The sequence below is a fragment of the Grus americana genome, chromosome 2 (assembly GCF_028858705.1).
Source record: "Grus americana isolate bGruAme1 chromosome 2, bGruAme1.mat, whole genome shotgun sequence".
Taxonomy (NCBI): Eukaryota; Metazoa; Chordata; class Aves; order Gruiformes; family Gruidae; genus Grus; species Grus americana.
This window is the reverse complement of record NC_072853.1, coordinates 136,933,107-136,953,824: the sequence shown is the minus strand read 5'-3', so window position 1 is coordinate 136,953,824 and position 20,718 is coordinate 136,933,107. Positions and strand designations below refer to the sequence as shown.

The following is a 20,718-nucleotide window of genomic DNA, read 5'->3' as shown; positions in this document are numbered from 1 at the left end:
TGGAAACCGCTTCCATTTACATTTTCAGATAAGTAGAATCTTCATACCAACCAGTGTTGAACAGGTTCTGAAAAAGCAAATTCAGCAAGGTTTATTTGCAGTAGTATGCATTTATTTGAACCTCAATATGTGAATCTCTTTGTAGGAATGTAATTATTTTGAGTCGTAATCATTTCAGTGTGTTAATTATTCATCAGGAAGCAAAGTAACAGTTACATTCCTGTCTAACACAAGCATCTGGAGTATTTTATGGATGGTTTTAAAAATCCAAGAAATAAATGCAAACTCTGAAACGTTAATACATCTGCTTCAGTTTTTCTTCTGCCCAAACACAAAGTACCAAGGGCAAATACCTCCTCAGCTACTGCCACTACTTTGAGAAACAGAATTCAGGATGTTTCATCTGTGCTCTGGGTAACTGCATCATGTTTTGCCCAGTTATCCCACACTTTACATAACAAGGGCTTTAACCTCCAAAATTATGTCACTATGTAACATATGCATTAGTGGAGGAGGAAGGGAAATGTTTTAATTAAAATTTCTTATCTACAGAATGAGGAAAAGGTGCACATAATCAGGAGCCAGCACAAGAAATGGAGCTCCACCCTGATCCAGACAGGGTGGTCCTTGAAAGTAATTTACCTTTTACGGAGGGAACTAACATCTCCTTTTCCTCCAACAGCAGAATTAAAAGAGGAAGGAAGGTTACTCTCGACTTCAGAGGAAAAGGCAGATGCTGTCCCTTTTGACAACGTAGTAAAAAAGCTAGGCCTGTAACAAAGGCCTACTTATATGTGATAAGAAACTATTCATTGTTACTTTAGGTAGAAGGCTAACAATTCTTAGAATGAGCACCTGCTGCACATCATGATAAAAAGGAGGAGCTACAAGACACTTCAAGGTCCTTATGTACGTACTTTTCAGAAAGGGAGGACACTAATTGCCTCCAGGAGCATCCTTATCTTCCTGAGGCGTATAGCAAACAATTACCAACACCGAAGTATTGAGAAAACAGGGGAAAGGCAATTTGGGCCAGGGTCCCCACAACCACTGACCCATAAGCCCACTACCCAAATTATCCCACCTACTCAAAAGATAGAGGTGGAGAAAGGAACTGAGCATGCGTTCTAGTTTGCATACTAGGTGAAGAAATATGAACCAATTACTGTAACGGGGAGTGTACCGCTTTGTAATCTTTGTAACATTTGTGTATAAATATGACAAGAGAACCAGCGTTAGGGGTGCCTGATTAGGGAACTATCCTCCTGACACCCAACGCTGCAATAAAAGAAAATGCCTGCTTCTTAATGCTAAACTGCTATTAAGGAGTGTTCTTTTATTCCCATATTTCGGTGACAAGACCACCACCAATTTTGGTTCATAAACTCCATGAGCTTGCAATGATAGTTATGCCATAATTTCACAGACTAATCTTTGTGCCTCAAACACTGCAAGCACAGAGCAGGCTTTGAGGACAAAAATCAAAAGCTGAACTCTTGAACTGGAATCTGATCTAGTCAAAGGAAAGCTCTGAAGCCATTTTACCTCATTTAGGATAATGAAAGATCTCACAAGACAAGGAGAAGCTTCTAAAATTGCACAGCTCAGGGAGTGAGTGGACATAAAAGTTTGTGTGTAGTCACGCTTACAAAGCATACTTCATTTTACTGCTATCGTTTAAGTAGAGATCATACATTATCTCTGTGCCTCAGATGTTTTGCTAAAAATTTTGCCTACAAAATTCAACACCTGGTCTGATAAATTGAAGCACAGAGCACTGGAATTAAATACACAAGTGGGAGATACTTGAGCATGTATGTGCATAAGAATTGGAAAAACTGAGTCAGGGAAGAAGTTGAAGGCAGAGGCTCTGCCAAAAATGAGCATTTGTGCTGCTGCCAGTACCACACAGGTTGAATCAAACTCAAATGTAAACAATCCCATTTTTAAAAAAGATTCTTCTTGGTGGAATCTTCAGAGATCAAAACAGTTATAAATCAAGTAGATTTATTTAAGCACATTGTGAAGTAATGGGTTCTGCCTCTCAATAGCAAGTATGACTTTTTGAGCTGATGGGAAATTATACTGTAAGGCTTGGAATATAGTTAAAATACTATTTAGAAGGATGAATAAAAATTGGCTTAGGAAAACAACAGCTCAAAGAATGTTTTAAAATCAAATATAATTAGTTCAGACTGCAAATGCTGGAAATTCTATTATGGTGACATTTTCCACCTTTTTTTAATCCAAGCATAGGACAGAAAAACAGCTTTCAGAAATTACTTCACAACAAATTCAGATGAAAATCACTACCCACAGAGGTTTCCTATGATCTACATGTCTTTCTCTGAATGACAGTATTTTTAAATAGAATAAAAAAATACCTCATTCTACCTCTGTTAATCCTAAATTCATGCATTTCCATGTCTCAAGAGACTTTTCACAGTAGAGTTTAATCTAACTTCAAACGCTTTGCATCTCACACTGTCTTGAGATATGAACATATCTTCATACCCCGATGTTCCAAAACATATTTAGATGAATGCCAGCAGAAATGTTTAGAGATTTAACATTAGTGAGATGAAGTTGCCGCAAGATTTGCTCCTGTTATCTCTAACTGTTAAAAAGTAAATAGCTCTCAGCAACCAGAAGCAAGCTGCAGAACGCATTCAGAGATTGTTCTGGCCTTATCCTCACAGTGAAGAGAAATAACATGTATTTATTGGCTGTAAGTGAATTTGTTTGTTTGTCTCTTGCTTGGTGGTTGGTTGGTTTAGATGCTGCTTGCAGCAAGGTCTGTGAGCTGCTTGGTGCAAACACGGGTAAGGAACACTGAAGGAGCAAAGGCATATTTGCACCTTTGAAGGCAGTAACTGAATAGATTCACCCATTCACCAGGCAAATGGCTAGATGAGAAACTATGGCTGAAAAGGGCATGAAAGCATGCTAAGAGCTCTTCATAGACATCAGGGGAGCTTGCATGAGAATGTTCCTTCATCATTTCTCTGTAAAGACAGAGATATGCAGGAGATGAAAACAAAACTCACATAACAAAAGGAATCACACACAGAACCTGAAAGATAGTCAGTATGCATGAAATGTGTTGTGCTAGAAAGCTCAGAAGGCAAGATTTAGCTAAGACATGAGCTCACGGCTGAAGAAAGCAGAAAAAAGCCTGTCCAGATAACATAAATTTTGCAAATATCTGCTGAATAACAAATCCAGGGTGATGGGCCACAACAGGAGCAGGAAGAGCCACAGAAGCATAGGACAATAAAGACAAAGCAGAAAGAAAAAAGATAATAGAAGAGAAACGGAACCGAAGGATAGGTTTCCTGTCCCAGTCAAAAGAAGGGAAACAGGTCAAAATATAAGAAATCTTGCAACAAGAATCAGGTCGCGCAGCTAGACCTACAAGAAGAGTGAAGATCCTGGCTTCTGAAACAGTCAGGCTCAAAAGCCGAGAAAGAGAAGGGCAACATCCCAGACTGAGGGAGAAAACAGAAGACAGAAGAAATTGCAGATGAGGGCGTGGGGAAGACACCCGTCACAGAATGGATCAAAGCTAAGGAAAAGAGCCTGGATTACATATACTGAAAATAAAATGACAAAGGGACAGAAATGAAAACTACATAATGAAAAATTGAGGAAACTTGTTAAAAGGAAGGTAAATACACAGCTAAGAGAATTAAACCCTCACAGGAAATACGGAAGCTCCTAAGGGTGACCATATTGAAAGCACAAAACCAAATGGATGCTGCCACGAGGGTCTGCGGGGAAAGCTTGAGGAAGGGCAGAAAGACAGTGGTATGGTTAAACAGCAGGATAAGGGAGGTTGTAAGAACAAGAAGGCATCCTTCAAAAATATGGAGACCTGCCCAAATAGAAAAACTAGAGAGAAGCATAAAATTTGGCATAGTAAATATAAAAACATAGTAAAGCAATCAAAAAAAATATATTTTGAGGAACAACTAGCAAAAAGAATCAAACCCTAAAATAAATCTTTCCTCAGACACATCAGAAGCAGGAAGTCTGCCAGAGAGTCTGTAGGGCCAACTGATGATCGATGTGTACAGAGAGCACTCAGGAAGACACGGCTATTGAAGGGAAACTAAATTAATTCTCCAAATCGTTGTTGGGAAATTCACATGCTGGGTCCCCTCTTTGTTAACAGCCAAATAACCTGTAAAATTACAGTTAACTGTAGAAGTATGGAAGAAATTAAAGAGAGGAATGTAACAAATCCTGAGGACTATATGGCATTTGCCCAACAGTTCTGAAGCTCAACTCCTAACGGTGGAGTATAATCTCTAGTTTAAAAATTGCCTTAGTAGGCATGAATGGGTGGTAGTAATTGCCAATTTAAAACAAGAAAAATCTGGAAAGATACAGAGAACTACAGAATACAAAGCCTTAAGCCTGTACCAGGCAATTTAACAAAAAATTAAATACTGGATAGGAATAGCGGTCAGCAAGTTAAAGATGATGGTAGAGTCAACGTGTCTGTCTTCTGAAGTTTGACTTTGCAGTCTTACTGGATTTCTTCAAAAGAGTGGGTGACAGTTGATTGAATTTACTGGGATTGCCAAGACTTTCAACAAAATTCCTTGCCAAGGAATGCAAGACTAGGAAGCAAGACTCCACTCAGTGTCAAACACTCTCTTCCAGTTCTATTAATGCTATAGCTTTAGCAATTTTTAACTGCATTTTTGAATGTAACAAAGGTTATATGAGTGTTGTTGGTTGTATTAAAAGAAGCCTTCCTAAGTAGTTACAGAAATAATAATAACATGTGAAAAGGAAAGCTCTCGCTCATCCTATGGAAGGACACATCATCTTTCATTCAAAGAAAAATCCTATTGCAGTCAAGAAACACAGCTTTAGTACAACAGAAGAAAGTAAATGGAGGCTGAATTAATTCACGTTTCTTAAAACCCAGACTCAGAAAGAGAAGCAGTCTCATTTGAAGACAATAGAAAATATATATTGGGAAAGATCTAGAGTAGCAAAAGCAGGTTTATAATTTCCTATTGTTTCTATCACAGTTATGCTGAGAAAATGATCTTTATTTCAAACAAACTACAGGAGTTATTGATTTTCTGATATTTTCAATCCAAAATGTCTGTTACGTTTTATATTTATCTTCCCAAATAATTTTTAAAAGTTCTTTGGGATCTGAAGGCTGTGCACAGGCTGTGCATTTTTAATTCTTGATATTATACGGCTTTTGCCATAAAGTGTAATATCACATATTATTTTTATATACTTCAGCACTGAGTATGTTCCATAATGGATGACTTTCATATGAACAATCTGATATAAGCAACAAATAATATTTGGGACTTAGCATCTAAAATCCATACAGAAAACTCAAGCTCTGCTTCCAACCCTTGTAAAGAAATCCCCCAAAGTCAGCATGGGGCTGGATTACTTGATTCCTGCTCGTAAATAGCAGGAGAGGGTGAAAGTGGAAAATAACATTTCCAATATAGATTCAACAGCCACCGCCTCCACTGCACAAATTTTAGGAGCTACCATACCTTGAGGACTGTAGCAAAAGCTGCAGAATGGTTTCAGTTACTAACAATGTACAGCTTAATGGAAATTTCTTCTTTTATTTAAATGGCTGCAGAACTTAAATTTTCTTGCTCAAATACAGTGATGAAAATGTGCTACAAACTGAGGAAGTTATATGGTTGAAGGGGGAAATTACATGACACAGTAAAAAAAAATTAAAGCACAACTGATATCTTTATCATTGGATACAAGTAAATTAATAGAGCAGAAATCACTGATCTTGGCCCGTGGAAACCTAAATTCCACAGGAGTGTTACAGATCTTTTCCATATGATTAAATAGAAAACCTATAAGTCAACACGGAACACATCTTTCATACAAGGCAACTCTACAGTAAAATATTGATCAACATCTATATTACCAGCCAAGCTAGCACTGCTCTATAAAATTCTATTTTCAGAGTTGTTTAATACTTCAGCTATAAAACTAAACTTTGGATTGAAACTGGAAAAAGTTACCTGAAAAATTTCAGCCTTTTTTTTTTTTTTTTTGCTAAAAGAGATTAGGAAACTAACACAACACCAAGCTGGTAACATTTTCACAATGCCTCTTAACAATTTTAATAAGCTAACTTTTTATTGCTGTTTTATGTATTCAGAGCTAAGTCATAAAAAACCCAGAGGTACTCATCTCTACAGATGAGTATTTTGGTTGCCTGCTAAATGATGCCTCTGGGGGACAGCATGGAAGCAAGGTGAGAAGAGTAATTTTTGATGCCTGGCTTAGACAGTAAAAGAGTACAAGCATTGCTTTAAGCCAAGAGTTGCAGCACTAACAATTCAAAAGTGTAACTGTCCATAAACAGATACAACGGACTTCACAGGTTTCTGTTAGGCAAGCTAGCAACGGAAAAAAGAAGTTAAAAGCAGTTTGTTTGCAAACAAAATTTTATGTCAATATCCTTTCATCTTTAATGTTTATATGTTTCCACTAAGAGATAGCAGGTCAACATCAAAGCTTTCATAAGACAGAAAAAAAATCAGAATAACTCATACTAACTGATTTGAAGATGAAAATCAGATTTGATGCTCATAGTATTTGCTTTTGCAAATGATTCCAATTCAATGTTTATTTCCTACCACATTAAAGTATCTAGCATAATTAATACATACACACTTTTCTAAGTTGAAATATTCTATATTGCTTTCTCCTTTCCTCTAGAGAGCTTGGCATTTCACCTTTTGAATCTATTTGTTCCCCAAAATTCCATTCCATACTATTAAGCTATTTTAAAGTAATATATTCTACGCAATTAAAATATCCACAGAAGAAACAACTGGCAACCTTTATTGACTAACATTGCCAGAATGGCTGAACTGGGCTACAAAAACAAGGAAGTTTAAAGATGGTCTTATGAAGACAGGACTTTTAAGGTAAGTCTACATGCCTGAATCATTTTGTCTGAGAAGGTGATGGGAGAACTCTGATTTCTCCAATTAAAAGTTCAATAGCTGAAATCAGTCTAAAAAGGTCATGTGTAAAAGGCATAAAACCTTAATCTCATCATTTTCTGTGCAGCTTGTTAAATGTCTAGAAGCCGTAATAGCAGAGACAAATTGAGAAGCTTTCCGACCTTTCTGTGATAAAAACCTATACAGTTATTTAATGAAAACCCAAAAGGTTACCAATTAATTCTCTAAAAAGCTCATCTTCCCCAGACTGGGAATTTGGTAACGCACTGTGAAACTAGTTTGTGGAAATGCTTCATTTGAGTGCCTTTAGTAAAGTTGCACAGTAGTAATAAATCCACTGCTTTATTACTTGTTTTGGCTGGGAGAGGAGGAAGACTTGAGGGAAACCAAGGAAAGGCAAGGGAGAGACGAAGACAGCGACAGAAAATTAGCAAGCAAATATAAAAGCACATACCCATGCATTCAAGGTAGACACACTAAAACCCTGAAAAAAAGAATAACAATCACAATTTGTCGATCAATGCAATCCAGTTTCAGGCTTCAGGATATCTGCTAAAATCAGCAGCAGTACAGGCGAGCAGCTGTGCTTCCCGCAATGGTACGCACCAGGGCGTTTCAAGCAAAAGTGAGATTTCCAGGTTTTATGTTACATAATTTAACCCTCAAATGTTTATGACCTTTCCTGACTCAAAGCCCAAAGTTTAACCAACATTTTGGTAAACTTGGAACTGACTAATGTTCTGAAGATGTGATTTTTTTTTCAATTTCTTGACATGCTTTGAATGGTACAAAACAGAGGCAGAAGGCTGGTTTGGTCAAATAGATTTCAGTTTAAAATAAAAAGCCACCTAGTTTATTGTTTTCTGCTATGTAATATATACAGAAATAATATTCACACATAGAAGTATTTCTTTGGAACTACTGAGCTTTCTGTCTTTTAAACATTAAATTTAGAACTGATTTTCTGTAGTTAAGTAATATAAATATTTCATTGACAGAAATCTTAAAGAGAACTCTCTATACTAACATGAAAATTACAGAAATATGTTGTTACAAACAGTATGACCAAATCTATATTTTAAAACTGTGCTATTTTCAGAAATTCCTGTAAATGTGCTTTCATGTGAGCAAGTCTGACAGACAAAAAATTCTGATGATCAAACCAACTAGATAGAGCAATGTTTCTGATCATATACTTTTTGAACAAAGCCTGTTAAGATTTCCACACATTCACATGGTAAAATATGTGAATGAATGATGAGCTGTTGGAGATTTTAAAACAAAAATCGAAAAACTATCAAGGTTGGTCAGAAAGTTATTTGTAATTGTTTGTGTGTGTGAAAATACTGATGGAGCACAATGATTCTTCTCCATGAAAATATAATCTTTTTCACCAAAGCAAATTAATCTGCTTCAGATAATCTGCATCCAACTGCAAAATTCAAATATGAAGATAAGCTAAATATTACTGAAATTACTGAAGATCTGAAAATTGATATACGCAAAATATCACCTATAAACAATTCCATAAATTCTACTGCCATCTTTTGGGGGCATTAAAACGCAATATGGCCCATTCAGAATATTGTCCTTTATGAGTGTTCTTACTATTTTTATGTGAGCCATTCTCAAGGGAAAAGGACAGTTTTATGTTTGATTTCTTGAGTATCAAGCTAATAGAGCCCCCAGTTCTGTATCTTTTATTCACTGAAATTCCATGAAGAGTTACTTGTAGTTTTATTTTAGAAGTCAGTATTTGTAAACCTTTTTCATCATGGCAGTTCCACCTATTGCAAAATACGCAGTCATGACTGATTGCAGACAGTAGTAATAATGAAGGATAAAATACTGTCCAGACTCCGTAAATGTCAATCTCTGGGTTTATTGGTGAATTACTTGCTAGGCCTTTGTATTAATAAGCTTACAGATGCTGATTTCTATGAGGTTACTCATGCAGAAAGTTTCAAACTGGATTTGGTTTCCCTCTGTCTTACACTCTGTGCAAGCAAGATCGCTTTGGCTCATCACTCATTTGCCCACTTTTCCTTGATGAAAGAGTGAATAGTCCGTAGGATCACGCTACTTAAAAGTTCAGTTTCTGGCTCTTGAAAATACTAAACAGTAATTACTTGGTCTTAAGTACTTCTATGAATAGTTGTAGGTTTCCAGATTCATTAGGCTATTATGTCATTGCAGCTGAAATAAAAAAGTGTCATCTTGAAAAGAAAGAGGTCTCCAGGCAGCATCCCAATCATTCCAATCAGATTGCAATCATTTGACTAATTCTATGCTCATTATTAAATTAATCAAGAAGCATGCAGGGGTCATGTAGGGCATGGTTCATTTTTTTTTCAACAAGTTATCAAACTTCTAGTTTCTGATTTTACTTCATTTGCTCTTCAGGCTCATCATCTCACTACTGGTTGCCAAACCACCTTCTGCTTTGCCACTTGGATGATCCTATTTGGGGTTGTGATCCCTGTTTTAAGAACCACTGCCTTAACGTCTGCACATAATACTATTTTTAAGGGATCTTTGATGAAAAAGAAACCATAAACGTTTACCTTTTTGGTTTACCAAGTCAAAACACACATTTAGCACTGTACTTCCTGAGCCATCAAACACACGGTAGATGGGCCTCTTGACTTCAAAAAGTCTTAAAGACTCCAATAAATGTCCAGTGTGTTTGCATAAGAAATCACCCACAGTTCAGTTTCCTTTTAGTTTCAAGCAGCTTCATAACAATTATTCTATTGCATCATTTTTCTCTTTTTAGTGTATGGACTGTGACTTTTCCGGCTGTCAGTTCCTTTATCTTAATCAAATAGCTGTTTCAGAAGTAAAAGTATTTGGGGTCACCTTACCCCAAGTAAGTTTTAGCATATATTTGTTGTTCTGACCCAACATTCTGACAGTGCTTCTCTGAAGTAGGATTATTTAAAATTAATATAGTTCTATAACGAAGATATATTAGTATTACTTTCGTATTTTAAATCTTTCTGTGGCTTCCTATGTCCATCCAGGCATGCTTTAATTTGGATAATTGTTCCTTTTTATTCTTCGTGAAAAGTAACAAAGTCATTACTGAAACTTCTCGACCAAGATTTGATTATTGCAACCTTTACACGCTTCTGAATTTGCACTCCCATATTAGGAAATGCTGCTTATATTTTCTTTTTACGTGTATTGAATATTTTTTGTAATTCAGACATAAGACATTTTTATTTTAAAAGGGAGAATAGCAGTAAATAGACAAAAACAGTGTTTTTTTTAAAACATTATTGTCATATTTAAGTATAAAACCATTAACTACCTAGGATATGTTTAAAGATAAAAATGCATGTGTTTGAGAGATCAAGGTCCAAGTACAGTATCATTCCATTGCTCAGAACACAGATTAACAAGTAACTACCACATGCAACTGAGGTTCCCTCCCAAATCTTGTAGCTCGAATGACATAAACCAACGCTTTCAAGATTAATGTATTTCCAGCCCTGCATGGATGCAATGTCTTGACATTACCTTTTGTATTCTTTGGTTTCTTGGCAATCCTTAACATCCCTTTAAGTAAATCTTTGTTTATTTAATAGTAACTTGGCTTTTTTTTATAGCTTTTCCTCTTAATATTCAGAATTAGCTGTTCTGCATTACAGCCTACTAACTACTATGAAAACCAAATTCTCAATCTGATATATAATAATACCATACCAGTCACTGCTATTTTCAAAGTAAAATACTCATTAAATCAAAACAGTTGGAATTTTACTCACATTGTCATCAACATATGCCAGTTATATCTTTCATAAAAACTGATATTTCCTCCCTATTTTTAATTTGTCTTGCTTATCAGCTATTTCCCTCAACTCATCTGAAAAATCCTCAAAAGCTAACTCCCCAAGTTCAGACTCGGGAATTTACTGAATACTATTTTTCCCTCTGTGTTTTGACTACATAAAGCATTTCTAACATTGCGGGACTGTTTTAGGAAAGATCTGTCTTTAAAAATTTTTTTGTAAGTGAAATTTAAATCAATAATATTTTCAGGATGCAAACTAGAGCTGTTATGAAGTGGATCCTATCTTTGTATCAATATCACTAATTTGGTACTCCATGCATGTTTATGACAGAAATAACTAGTTGTGTACAAGCTGTGAACATCACTCACTTTGAGCAAACAGAAGGTACAAAGCAGGTCATCTATAAAGCACATTAAAGCCTTTGCCTTTAATTTTCCTAATCAGCTTCTCAGAGTATCAAATATTCATAGAAGTACTTGCTATCTTTTTCTAAATAGCAAATAAACACTAAATTTAAGAAATTAAAATAAAGACATACGTTTTCTTAGGCCTTCATATCTCCTCCAAAACTGTCAAAAATGTACTCCTAGATTCCAAAAGCATTTCAGTTCCATTTCCAAAGCATAAAAAACCAATTACATATCCCCCAAAAATATTAATTTCAACAAATTTACTTTTCAAATGCAGAATTTTAAAGTGCCCCCATATTCTTTTATATCAACATATCATCATACCCACTTAATCATATAACCCTTCTAAGCATAAAATAACTTCACCTCAGTATTACCGTGGTCACGTGTCTCAATAAATTCTTTGTCCCTTATATTCTATCCCTGTTTTTGAATTAGTAAAAGTGTGTATATTAACCTTGCATGTCTGGTAGCGATGATATAACCTGTCAGCTAGAGGGAAGCTCTGTGAAGTAATCCGTCATCACTCTTTTCCTGAAATAAACTATAGCTTTCAAGGACTTCTGGAAAGCTGACTCTAACAGAAGTTATTGTGACAACAGGCTGAGTATCCTGCATCACAGCAGCAGGTTGTGTTGCCACTTCCTCTGGCTCTCCCATCACACCTGTATGAAATTCACCTTTCCATCCTCAAGCATGGAATTCACCTATGGATCCTCCTATTAACTAATGGGTTGTACTAAAAGTAAAATACCTTGGTGACTCTCAAATCATGCTATGGAATTAAAAAAAAAAAAAAAAGAAACTGTTTTAAAGATGTCTTTTCACTCAAACTGTTTTGTTTACATTGCCCCCTCTCACCCTCCCCTAGACCAGCAACAAAGTTTGGGTTACATAATTTCTAGATTCATGTGTCAAGTCTTTCCATAGGTGCTCACCTAGAGACAATTATGTTCTTTGTAGATCTGCAGCCAAAAGAAAACTTGATACGTATATCCCATATATACACATGATTTGTACAACCTATTTGTTAAGCATCTGTGGAAACACTGACAAGCAGGAACTCAGGACTATGTCCCTGTCTTTGTGAGCAGGACATGTTTTAAAGCCGTTTTAAAACAAGAGAGCTAGAAGTAGTTTACTTTGCAAAGTGTTTTACTTTTTCCATGCTAAAAAATGACAAATCTGCCTGCAGTGATCTTACATAATCATCCTAGCTTTTTATTTTCAAAAAATGAAGGCAGCGTTCTGCTGCGATTCTCTTACAACCAAGGATCAAGAATTTCTATATTGTTGTTGCACATGCCTGTTATTGTTAAAATGTTTCAGTGCCACGTTCACAGAAATCCACTGAAGATTATAAAAGTTCTTCCTGTCTTTCCAGTCAGCTTTACTAACTGTTGTTATCCACATATGTATATTTGATCCATTTGCATATAAAATCAACATATATACAGCCAACGAAGTCTGTAAGGAAAAAAATGTACTTACACTAAAGCTATATTTGCAATGTTACTTTTTACCATGGTAAGGTGCTTGTATCAATTAAAGCTACATTTCAACAGTTACTGAAAATATTTTTACCAAATCAGAAGCCAGAATTCACCCTGGAAAATATGGGGTTTGATAGTACCAGAAGGAAGATTGAAAATAGTTGTATGCCCTTGTAAGTTATACAAACAAGTGACTAATTAACACAGAATATAACAACATTATTCATACTCTGTTGGCATAAGAAGTCTGTAAAAGCATAAACTGATAGGTATTGATACTCATAGCTCTTAATAAAGCCCCCAGAATTTGGAGGTAAAATCAAGTCTTTGGTATACCAGAAAAAGTTATATAACTATAGCCATGTTTAATCAATTACATATAAACCCAAACACCTACCTCAACATTAAAAAAAAAATTTAAAAAATCAGTTGAGATGACATTTATTCTTCTTTATTAAAATTTCCACTGAATATGTGACTTCTTCCTTCACTGTTGACTAAATTAAGAAGCTGCAAAAACTGGAAGCAAGGCACTTTTCTTGTTGGCAGAACATGTTTCCCAGACGAGATGGTTTATTTTAACTAGCTTTTGTGAGTACAGAGGATGCTGGAGTGCTAACCCTTTTCACCTCCAGCTGAGGCGATTTGCTGCTATAGCAGACATGGGCACCATTTGTTTCACCACCTATATGCCATGCCCTTTCTGTCACCTGAACACCAAACTCTCTTTGGATCGGGAATGTAACATTCTGTAGAACCACTGAACAAATGTACTTTTACTATTTTTATTTTTTTTTACTTTTTTAATGCTGCAAAAAACAAGTTTCAAAGCAGAAAAGCAAAAAGGGCCCTAATATTTTCGCGTGGTCCTAAAAATGTTTACCATTTATTCCTCTCTAATCAAAATGCTTACATTTTGCCTATAACTACAGGCTCTTCCGAATTTTGAACAAGAATAGGCAAGAATCTTCCCAACAAATCTTTTTCATGTCATATTTATTCCTCTTTGATTTTGTTTTAAATGAAGATTCCACCATTAATCATATAAATCACAAAAATAGATAATTTGCATGTAGCAAGAGAATTGCATACCTTATATTGGATAAGGAGACCATAAACCAAGATATTTTTCTTTTTCACTTCCCTTGCAAATTTATTGATCCTAGTTAGTTCTTCTGTCCCAATGCTGAAAGAAATATTTTCAGAAGTATCCAAGTGCACCTGCAAAGGAACAAATATGAAAAAAAAATCCACTTTGAAAAAGCTTGTTATTTTAGACTGCCATTTAATATCTCATTTTTATGTGTTAAGCACACATAAAAATACAGGCTAACAAAGGTTTTTATTACTTTGCTTCTCTTACTATTGAATTCCACCACTTAAATAATGAAAATTATTTCTTTTCAAAGCACAATGAAACTAATGTGTTCTGATGTGTTCTCGCATAATATTCTAACTGCATATTAAAAATATTTAATTAAATCAGAAAACAAATAATATTATTTTCTAAGCTCTAATCTAACTTTCATAGATTTATTTTATTTTTACAATCAGGACAGTAGAGAAATGCAAATGTTTTTCTTAAGCATCTTAAAAGGTTTTCAAAATGGCACTGCATTCTTTAAAGATTTATTTTGAATTTACTACCTTTTCAGTGTAGCATACTAGTTGCCTAAATTGGATTAATATCAAGATAACACTTCAAGTTTCAAGAGTAGAAACTACTTCAGAAGAAGGTAAGGATATGACCACCCTGTGCTCTTGGGCATGGAAAAGCAGGTCTCATTCCCAGCGAGGATGCTTGGGTCTTACAAGACCTGAGCTGGTATCTCCAGGGGGGTACCAAGTAGCTCAGGGCTCTCTGAACCCTTTCCCAAGGCTTACCTGGTCCACAGTTTAACTGGTTTACTTCAAAGTCTCTATTAACTGTAGAAATCAAAATTAAGGATGATGATTTGTACACATAAAGTTAAGCATCTATTAGTAGAAGAAATACCTTTCCCATTAAAAGAAAGGGAAAACTCATTTCTGGTTGAATCATTCCATCTATATAAAACTTATCTGTAAGTACTACAGAGAGGTACGACTATAGAGGTAGCCCCAGAGATCTGTGCTTGGGAAAATTATTTCAAGTTCCCTTTGTACCTTACGTTCAATTGATCCTGACAGATAATAGGTTTTTATTCATTTCCTGTTGCAACACTTTTTAAAAAGATGTTTACCGTCCAAGTGCATATTCACCAGGAGGAAAGCTATTGTCTTCTGCTACACAGGCAGAGACTTCTCTCATTGAAATGAGATTTTCAGACGCTCATTATGTTGTTATTTTTTTTACCCAAAATAAGGCTAAATACTGTTCATTTACAGCTATTTACAATAAAATTTAAAACCTGTTATTTTGGGAGAGCATTACCTAACACCTATTTACTATTAACCTGTTCCACAGCATTAAAGAGATTTTCTTCAAACTTACTTTTGTACTGAAATGCAAATACTGGCAACTACAGAGCTGAAGTACTAGCACTCCTTTCTTTCAAACCCTAAATAACAACCACAAAATAAAAATCACATCCATTCAGTTAAATATTTGCATCTACACACGTGAACATGTATTACTCAGAAAAGTAATGTCAGTTTAAGAATATGATTCTTCTGGCTATAGCAGAGTTGGAGAGGATATTGGTTTGATGCAGACACGTAATTGCCTGAAGTTTACCTCTGTGCTTCCTATTTCTCCTATAACATTCATCTTCCCTTTGCTGCTGTGTCCAGACACAGTAGTCCAATTGCTGCTTCAGCTTACAGATGCCTCCAGTCAGGCACTAGGATGAAGGATAGACTTTGAAATCTGTGGCAATTTATAGGAGGGAATATTGACAGAAGTCATCATGTCCAGTGCAAGCTCTTCCTTTTACTGGCATGATTCTCCCCAGGCTGGTTAAATAGGCAAACTGGCACAACAATAACATTTTTACAGCCAAAGCAGCTGAATATTGAAAGGAAAAATAAAATTGATTCTCTTAATTACCAGATTGTTATGAAGAAATTACACGTCCTGAAATGAAAGAATAGACAAGAACTTTCCAATTACGCAAAAGTCTACATCAGACTGTTCCTGATTACGAGGTAAGAATGGAAGCAGTTAGCTGCTTCCCTCACTTATCCTTTCAACTCTTCACTACCAGGAACAGTTTCACTGTTGAGACTAGAAAAGAATAATGTTTCCTGTACAGCTAGTACCTAAAACTTATGCATTTATATGTCATCATATGCTTAAAATTCTGAGTCACACTTGCCTGAGAAATATTAATGTGCCCTTTTACATCAAAAGAGAAGTGTTTTGCAGGACTTTTCACTAACAATGCATTCAGATTTATGTTCAATGAAGTTTATAGTGAAGAATAAACCTGAAGAGAATCCCACTCATGAGCCTTAGCAAAAAGGACACCTAATATTGCACATATTAAAGGCTGCTGAAGGAGGTTTCTATCCCCCAGCCATACCATCTGTGATGAGTTTTAGGGATAAGTTTAAAGGACTTAAGTAGTTCCCAGTGATTAATATGAGACAATGATTTGCTTAGCTAATTCTTCAGCCATTTAAAACATACTTTCCAGTTCTCTTTTTTTTTTTTCCCTTCTTGCATTTCTAAAAGATATAAACTCCATAAAATTTGAATGTGTAGCACAAAATACTTGTTTATAGTTAGGGTACTTCATTTTTTAAAGATACTTTTGACAAATATACGCATATCTGCATTTTAGATGTTAGCAACTGTGTCCATCTAGTTATAAGACTTTTCTCCCACTCTCTAGTTTTGGGAAATTTCAGCAACAACTGATGGATCTGGAGAGTACAGTAAAGAGATTAAACGTATCATTTTCTCCTGAGGCTATTTTAGAAGGTGTCCACCCAAATAACCTGTGTATGCTGCAGGCTGCTCAACCAAGTATACTTTCATTATAAATGGTGCTGGATTCTACTATGACTTCAAGATCTTAGGGGCAAAACCTGAGTTTCATGGCGAGCTTCTGTAAGCATTATTTGCACTCATACCTATTTCTCAGGAAAAATAAAGCCACTTAGTTTTGTTTCAACTGAGCATTTGAGCAGAGCACAGCATTTGCAGCATCCTCAGCAGAGATGGAGCACAACAGCAAAGCAGGAGTTAACAGTTCGACATGACTAGCCACAACGAGTCTTGTACAGAAATACATAACTAATACATTGTCACTCACTAATGTTGGTTTATTTCCTGACAGCATGCAGTACATTTGCTGAAGTGCAAATGATGCACTTTACAGTCCAATTTACAGTTCAAATTTACAATTTTATTCACAGCTGGCAGCATCTCTTGAAATAGTTCAAACTTAGACTAACATTTAAAAATATTTCATTTGATGCTTTCTACAGTAACTTACAGGAGTCACCTACCGAAATAAGAACAACTGGATATAAAAGAGGAATATTTGATTCTTCCAACATATCCACTAGTTGCTGTGTTTCTTGAATGGCATACTTTTTATCCTAAATGAAAACACGTGTTTAGAATTATTAAAACATCAAACAACTATTTCATAAAAATGGAATTCAAAGACCTGTTATTTACCAAAAAAAGATACATCACTTTTTGCATTTTTTGTGTTGGTTGTTGTTGTTGTTTGTTTGCTTGTAATATATTTGTAATGCTTTTGTCTGGTAAAGTTATGGTTGCTTGAAAAAAAAAATAATATTGCCCTTAAGAAATATATATATATGTAACAGACTTAAGGATCTTGATTGGTCTCAGATATGGTTCATCTAAAACCTTTGTTTTCCCATACAGGGACTCAAATACAGATTGCATGGCATGCATGGGAAACACCAGCTAATTCAGGCCACAGTAGCAATGCACGGTTAGATGACCACACATACAACATACCACCTCTTGAGACAATTCACTTCAAAACAATATACATGAAAGGAAAATTTAAACTACTTTCAGTTGCATCCCTCTTGTTCAAGAATTCATGACTGGTTTAACAACATACAGATGGAAGTGCAGACCCAGGAGAGAAAGAATGGACCAGTATCTCAAAGGTCTAGTTTGGTGCACATCAGAAACACCAAACATTGGAATGGATACACCAAGAGAACAGAAATAACAAACAACTTATTCTTCAAATATGTAATTACTATTTACCATTAATAACAAATTTAAGTGCAAAATTAAAAGCATGCATCCTTACTACTTACATTTATGCAAATAAAATTGTAGCACTGTCCTGAAAAGATGTTTTGTAGATGGCTATCATTTTTGCTTAGAGATATTGATATAGCTTCAACCTGATTAGAAAAAAATAATATTATTACTTACTTCAGCCCTATCTATCTGCTAAAGCTTCCACCATTATGGCAGCATTTGTTCATTCAAATGACTTAAAACTGGCAATTATTATTTCCACTATGAGAATTAAAAATTGCTCAAGTTTTTAGGTGACTCAACAGTGAAGCATGGAGTCCAACACCCTGCGGATATTTCTGCAAGTTTTTGCCGAAGCGTACTGCTAGAGAGCGCCATTCCAGAAACAGCCCTAGCGCTATCAGACACTGGTGCTGCTGCCTGGGTTGGGAGGTTCAACTGTTCCCAGAGATGAAAACACTGCTCATACGATCAAGACGATCTAATTATTTTAGATCTTTAATTCTGAGGAAATCTCTCTAATATTCAAATACACACATATTTTGTCTTCATGCAACTAAAAATAAAATAAATGAACAAGAATGTATGACAGACCAGGTGCACAGGTATTCTAGGCTTCTCCATATGACAAGACTCATTTAGAATTTCTCCTGAAAATAATTTCCTCAATGAATACTTTAAAATACTGTCTTAATCACAGACACACTTATTTTGCAACCTTTAACTATAAGACCAGCTAAGAAATGATCTTATCCTAATTAAAATAAAAAGTAGATTCTACTACATTATCAGCCTCAGGATTGCCTTAAGTAAAACAGCAAGCCAGGTAGTAGAAGGGGAATTTGTTCCCTAAGAGAAGATAACACTTTGAAGCCAGTAAAAAAAACCAACCTGAAAGTAAGGCAAAGAAAATCTTCATGTTGCTTCTATTAAACCAGCAAACTTCACTGTTCCACTGCTCAAATGAGCTTTATTTCTGCCCAGAAGACATATTATATATAGCAGCAAACAACAGAAGCAATACGCTGTTCCCTCAAAATGTCACTTAATCCACAATCCAAGAGAAGTACCAAACACAACATTTTATAAAAAGGCTTTGCACTCTTATCTAAAGCTGTATTTGTTTATTTTTCTAGTACTTGGGGAGCTAATTTGCTTGCAAAGGAAGGTGGTTTGAAACTCAAAAGTTGATATTTATGCACTAAAGATTTTAGAAACATCTTGGGCTGCAAATTTGATAACATAGCCCCAAATAGTTGACATTTAATAGTTTAAAGAGATTTAAAAAAAAAAAATATTCACAGAAGGCAAGAATTACTTAAAATACTTTCAAAATGCAATACTCCAGGGCTCTCCTGGCTGGAACTTCCGCAGAAGTAAAACCAGAAATCCCCAGTACCTTTACAACCTTGCACATACTTAGATGAACAGGAGCACACTGCATGCCAGACTCTTTTCAGAAGGTAAGTAGAACATGACTCAAGGGAGAAGGCCTACCTTTTTTTTTTCCTTGAGATATTACAATACACGATGCTTAAGTATTCCTGAACATTTAAAAATTAACTTAGTGTATCAGAGTTTTGACTGAACTTGAACAATTTGACAAAGCAGTACACTGAGTCTTTTTGTTTTACAGCCATATTATCCAGCAAAAATTAAATCAGATTTCTCTCTTGGAAAAGTGAGCACAGCTGCCTAGCTAGAAGCCTCAATACATTATCAATTAACTAAAATTCTTATTCTATTTTGGCATGTTAGTATCCTATGCAAAAGTATTTTTTTCAGTTAAAATTAATATTAATCAAAGCTATCAACTACTTGAGAGAGCAAAAATTACCTACAAATACCACCTCAGTAAAAAAATGTTTGTCACATAATGTTTCAGTGTTTAAATAGAAAAAAGTATATGCATTTGCTTCATCACTTCTGGTCATTATAGCAATTGATATTCAGCTAGTGTAATGAAGCAGAGATGGTAAGTGTTTATGAACATGAAGATAAGGATACTAAATGTGTTTTCTTTAATGTTTTTCTAATGTTATCAGATGCCCTGTGCTGAAGTTTCAGCTTTATTCAACATCCACTTTCATAAAATCAAAAAAATACCATCAGGACATTGGGAATCTGTAAAAGTTAGCTAAATTATATCAGAATTTAAAATCACAATTAATACCAATCCAGCAGAGGGACAATGCGATGATTAAGAAATTAGGGAATTTCTACTAGTTAAACACTAGCTCATTTCCTAATTGAAAACAACCAAATATTTTTATATACTGCTTGTGGATATTTACCTAGTCACAAAAACAACACACAACTTCATCTAGTTGATTACATTTGATGTGACAGGAGCACCTTGTCACTGAATAAGCAGGAGTGCATCATTTCCAGTCACAGAAGAACACACCTTCAGCCCCCATTTAAGTTTGCTTGCTTCAAAAGAAAGGGCTAAATAACAAACTTTAAAAAAGACTCAACTTACGTCTTTCACAGTAAGATAACTTCTGCAAGACATTCATTTATTTGTTATGCAGTTTACAGTAACATTGATTAAAATACTTATGCTTAAAGTACTTTGCAAGCAATAACTGTTGCCTTATTATTATTTCTTTTAGTGCAGCTTTTCTTTTCATTTTATCTCATCAGTTCAATTTTTAGCTCTTTTTTCCCCATTATTGGCATTATCATGTTATTGGAGTCTCTCTCAGAAATCCCTCTAACAAAATTTCTTTTGAGTTCACCTTTAAGGATTCTTTAAGGATGCATCTAGAAGTTAACAAATATCTTAAAAGTAAATATGGCTGCTACTAAGAACTAGAGTGTCAAAAGTATCTAAAATGTTAAAAT

The 20,718-nt window shown here is 35.2% G+C and overlaps 1 protein-coding gene across 2 annotated transcripts in view; it reads right to left on the bottom strand.

Moving 5' to 3' along the window:
* CRPPA (CDP-L-ribitol pyrophosphorylase A) overlaps positions 1-20,718 on the bottom strand; it is a 123,044-nt gene that overhangs the window by 33,608 nt on the left and 68,718 nt on the right. The window contains exons 7-10 of one of the 2 annotated variants that reach the window (XM_054816314.1): positions 17,925-18,014; positions 17,124-17,216; positions 13,782-13,910; positions 7,444-7,473 (exon numbers count right to left, since the gene is read on the bottom strand). In XM_054816314.1, coding sequence (XP_054672289.1) covers positions 7,444-7,473; positions 13,782-13,910; positions 17,124-17,216; positions 17,925-18,014 — 342 coding nt within the window. The remainder of the gene's footprint in view (positions 1-7,443; positions 7,474-13,781; positions 13,911-17,123; positions 17,217-17,924; positions 18,015-20,718) is intronic. The other variant, XM_054816315.1, reaches the window with a different exon arrangement.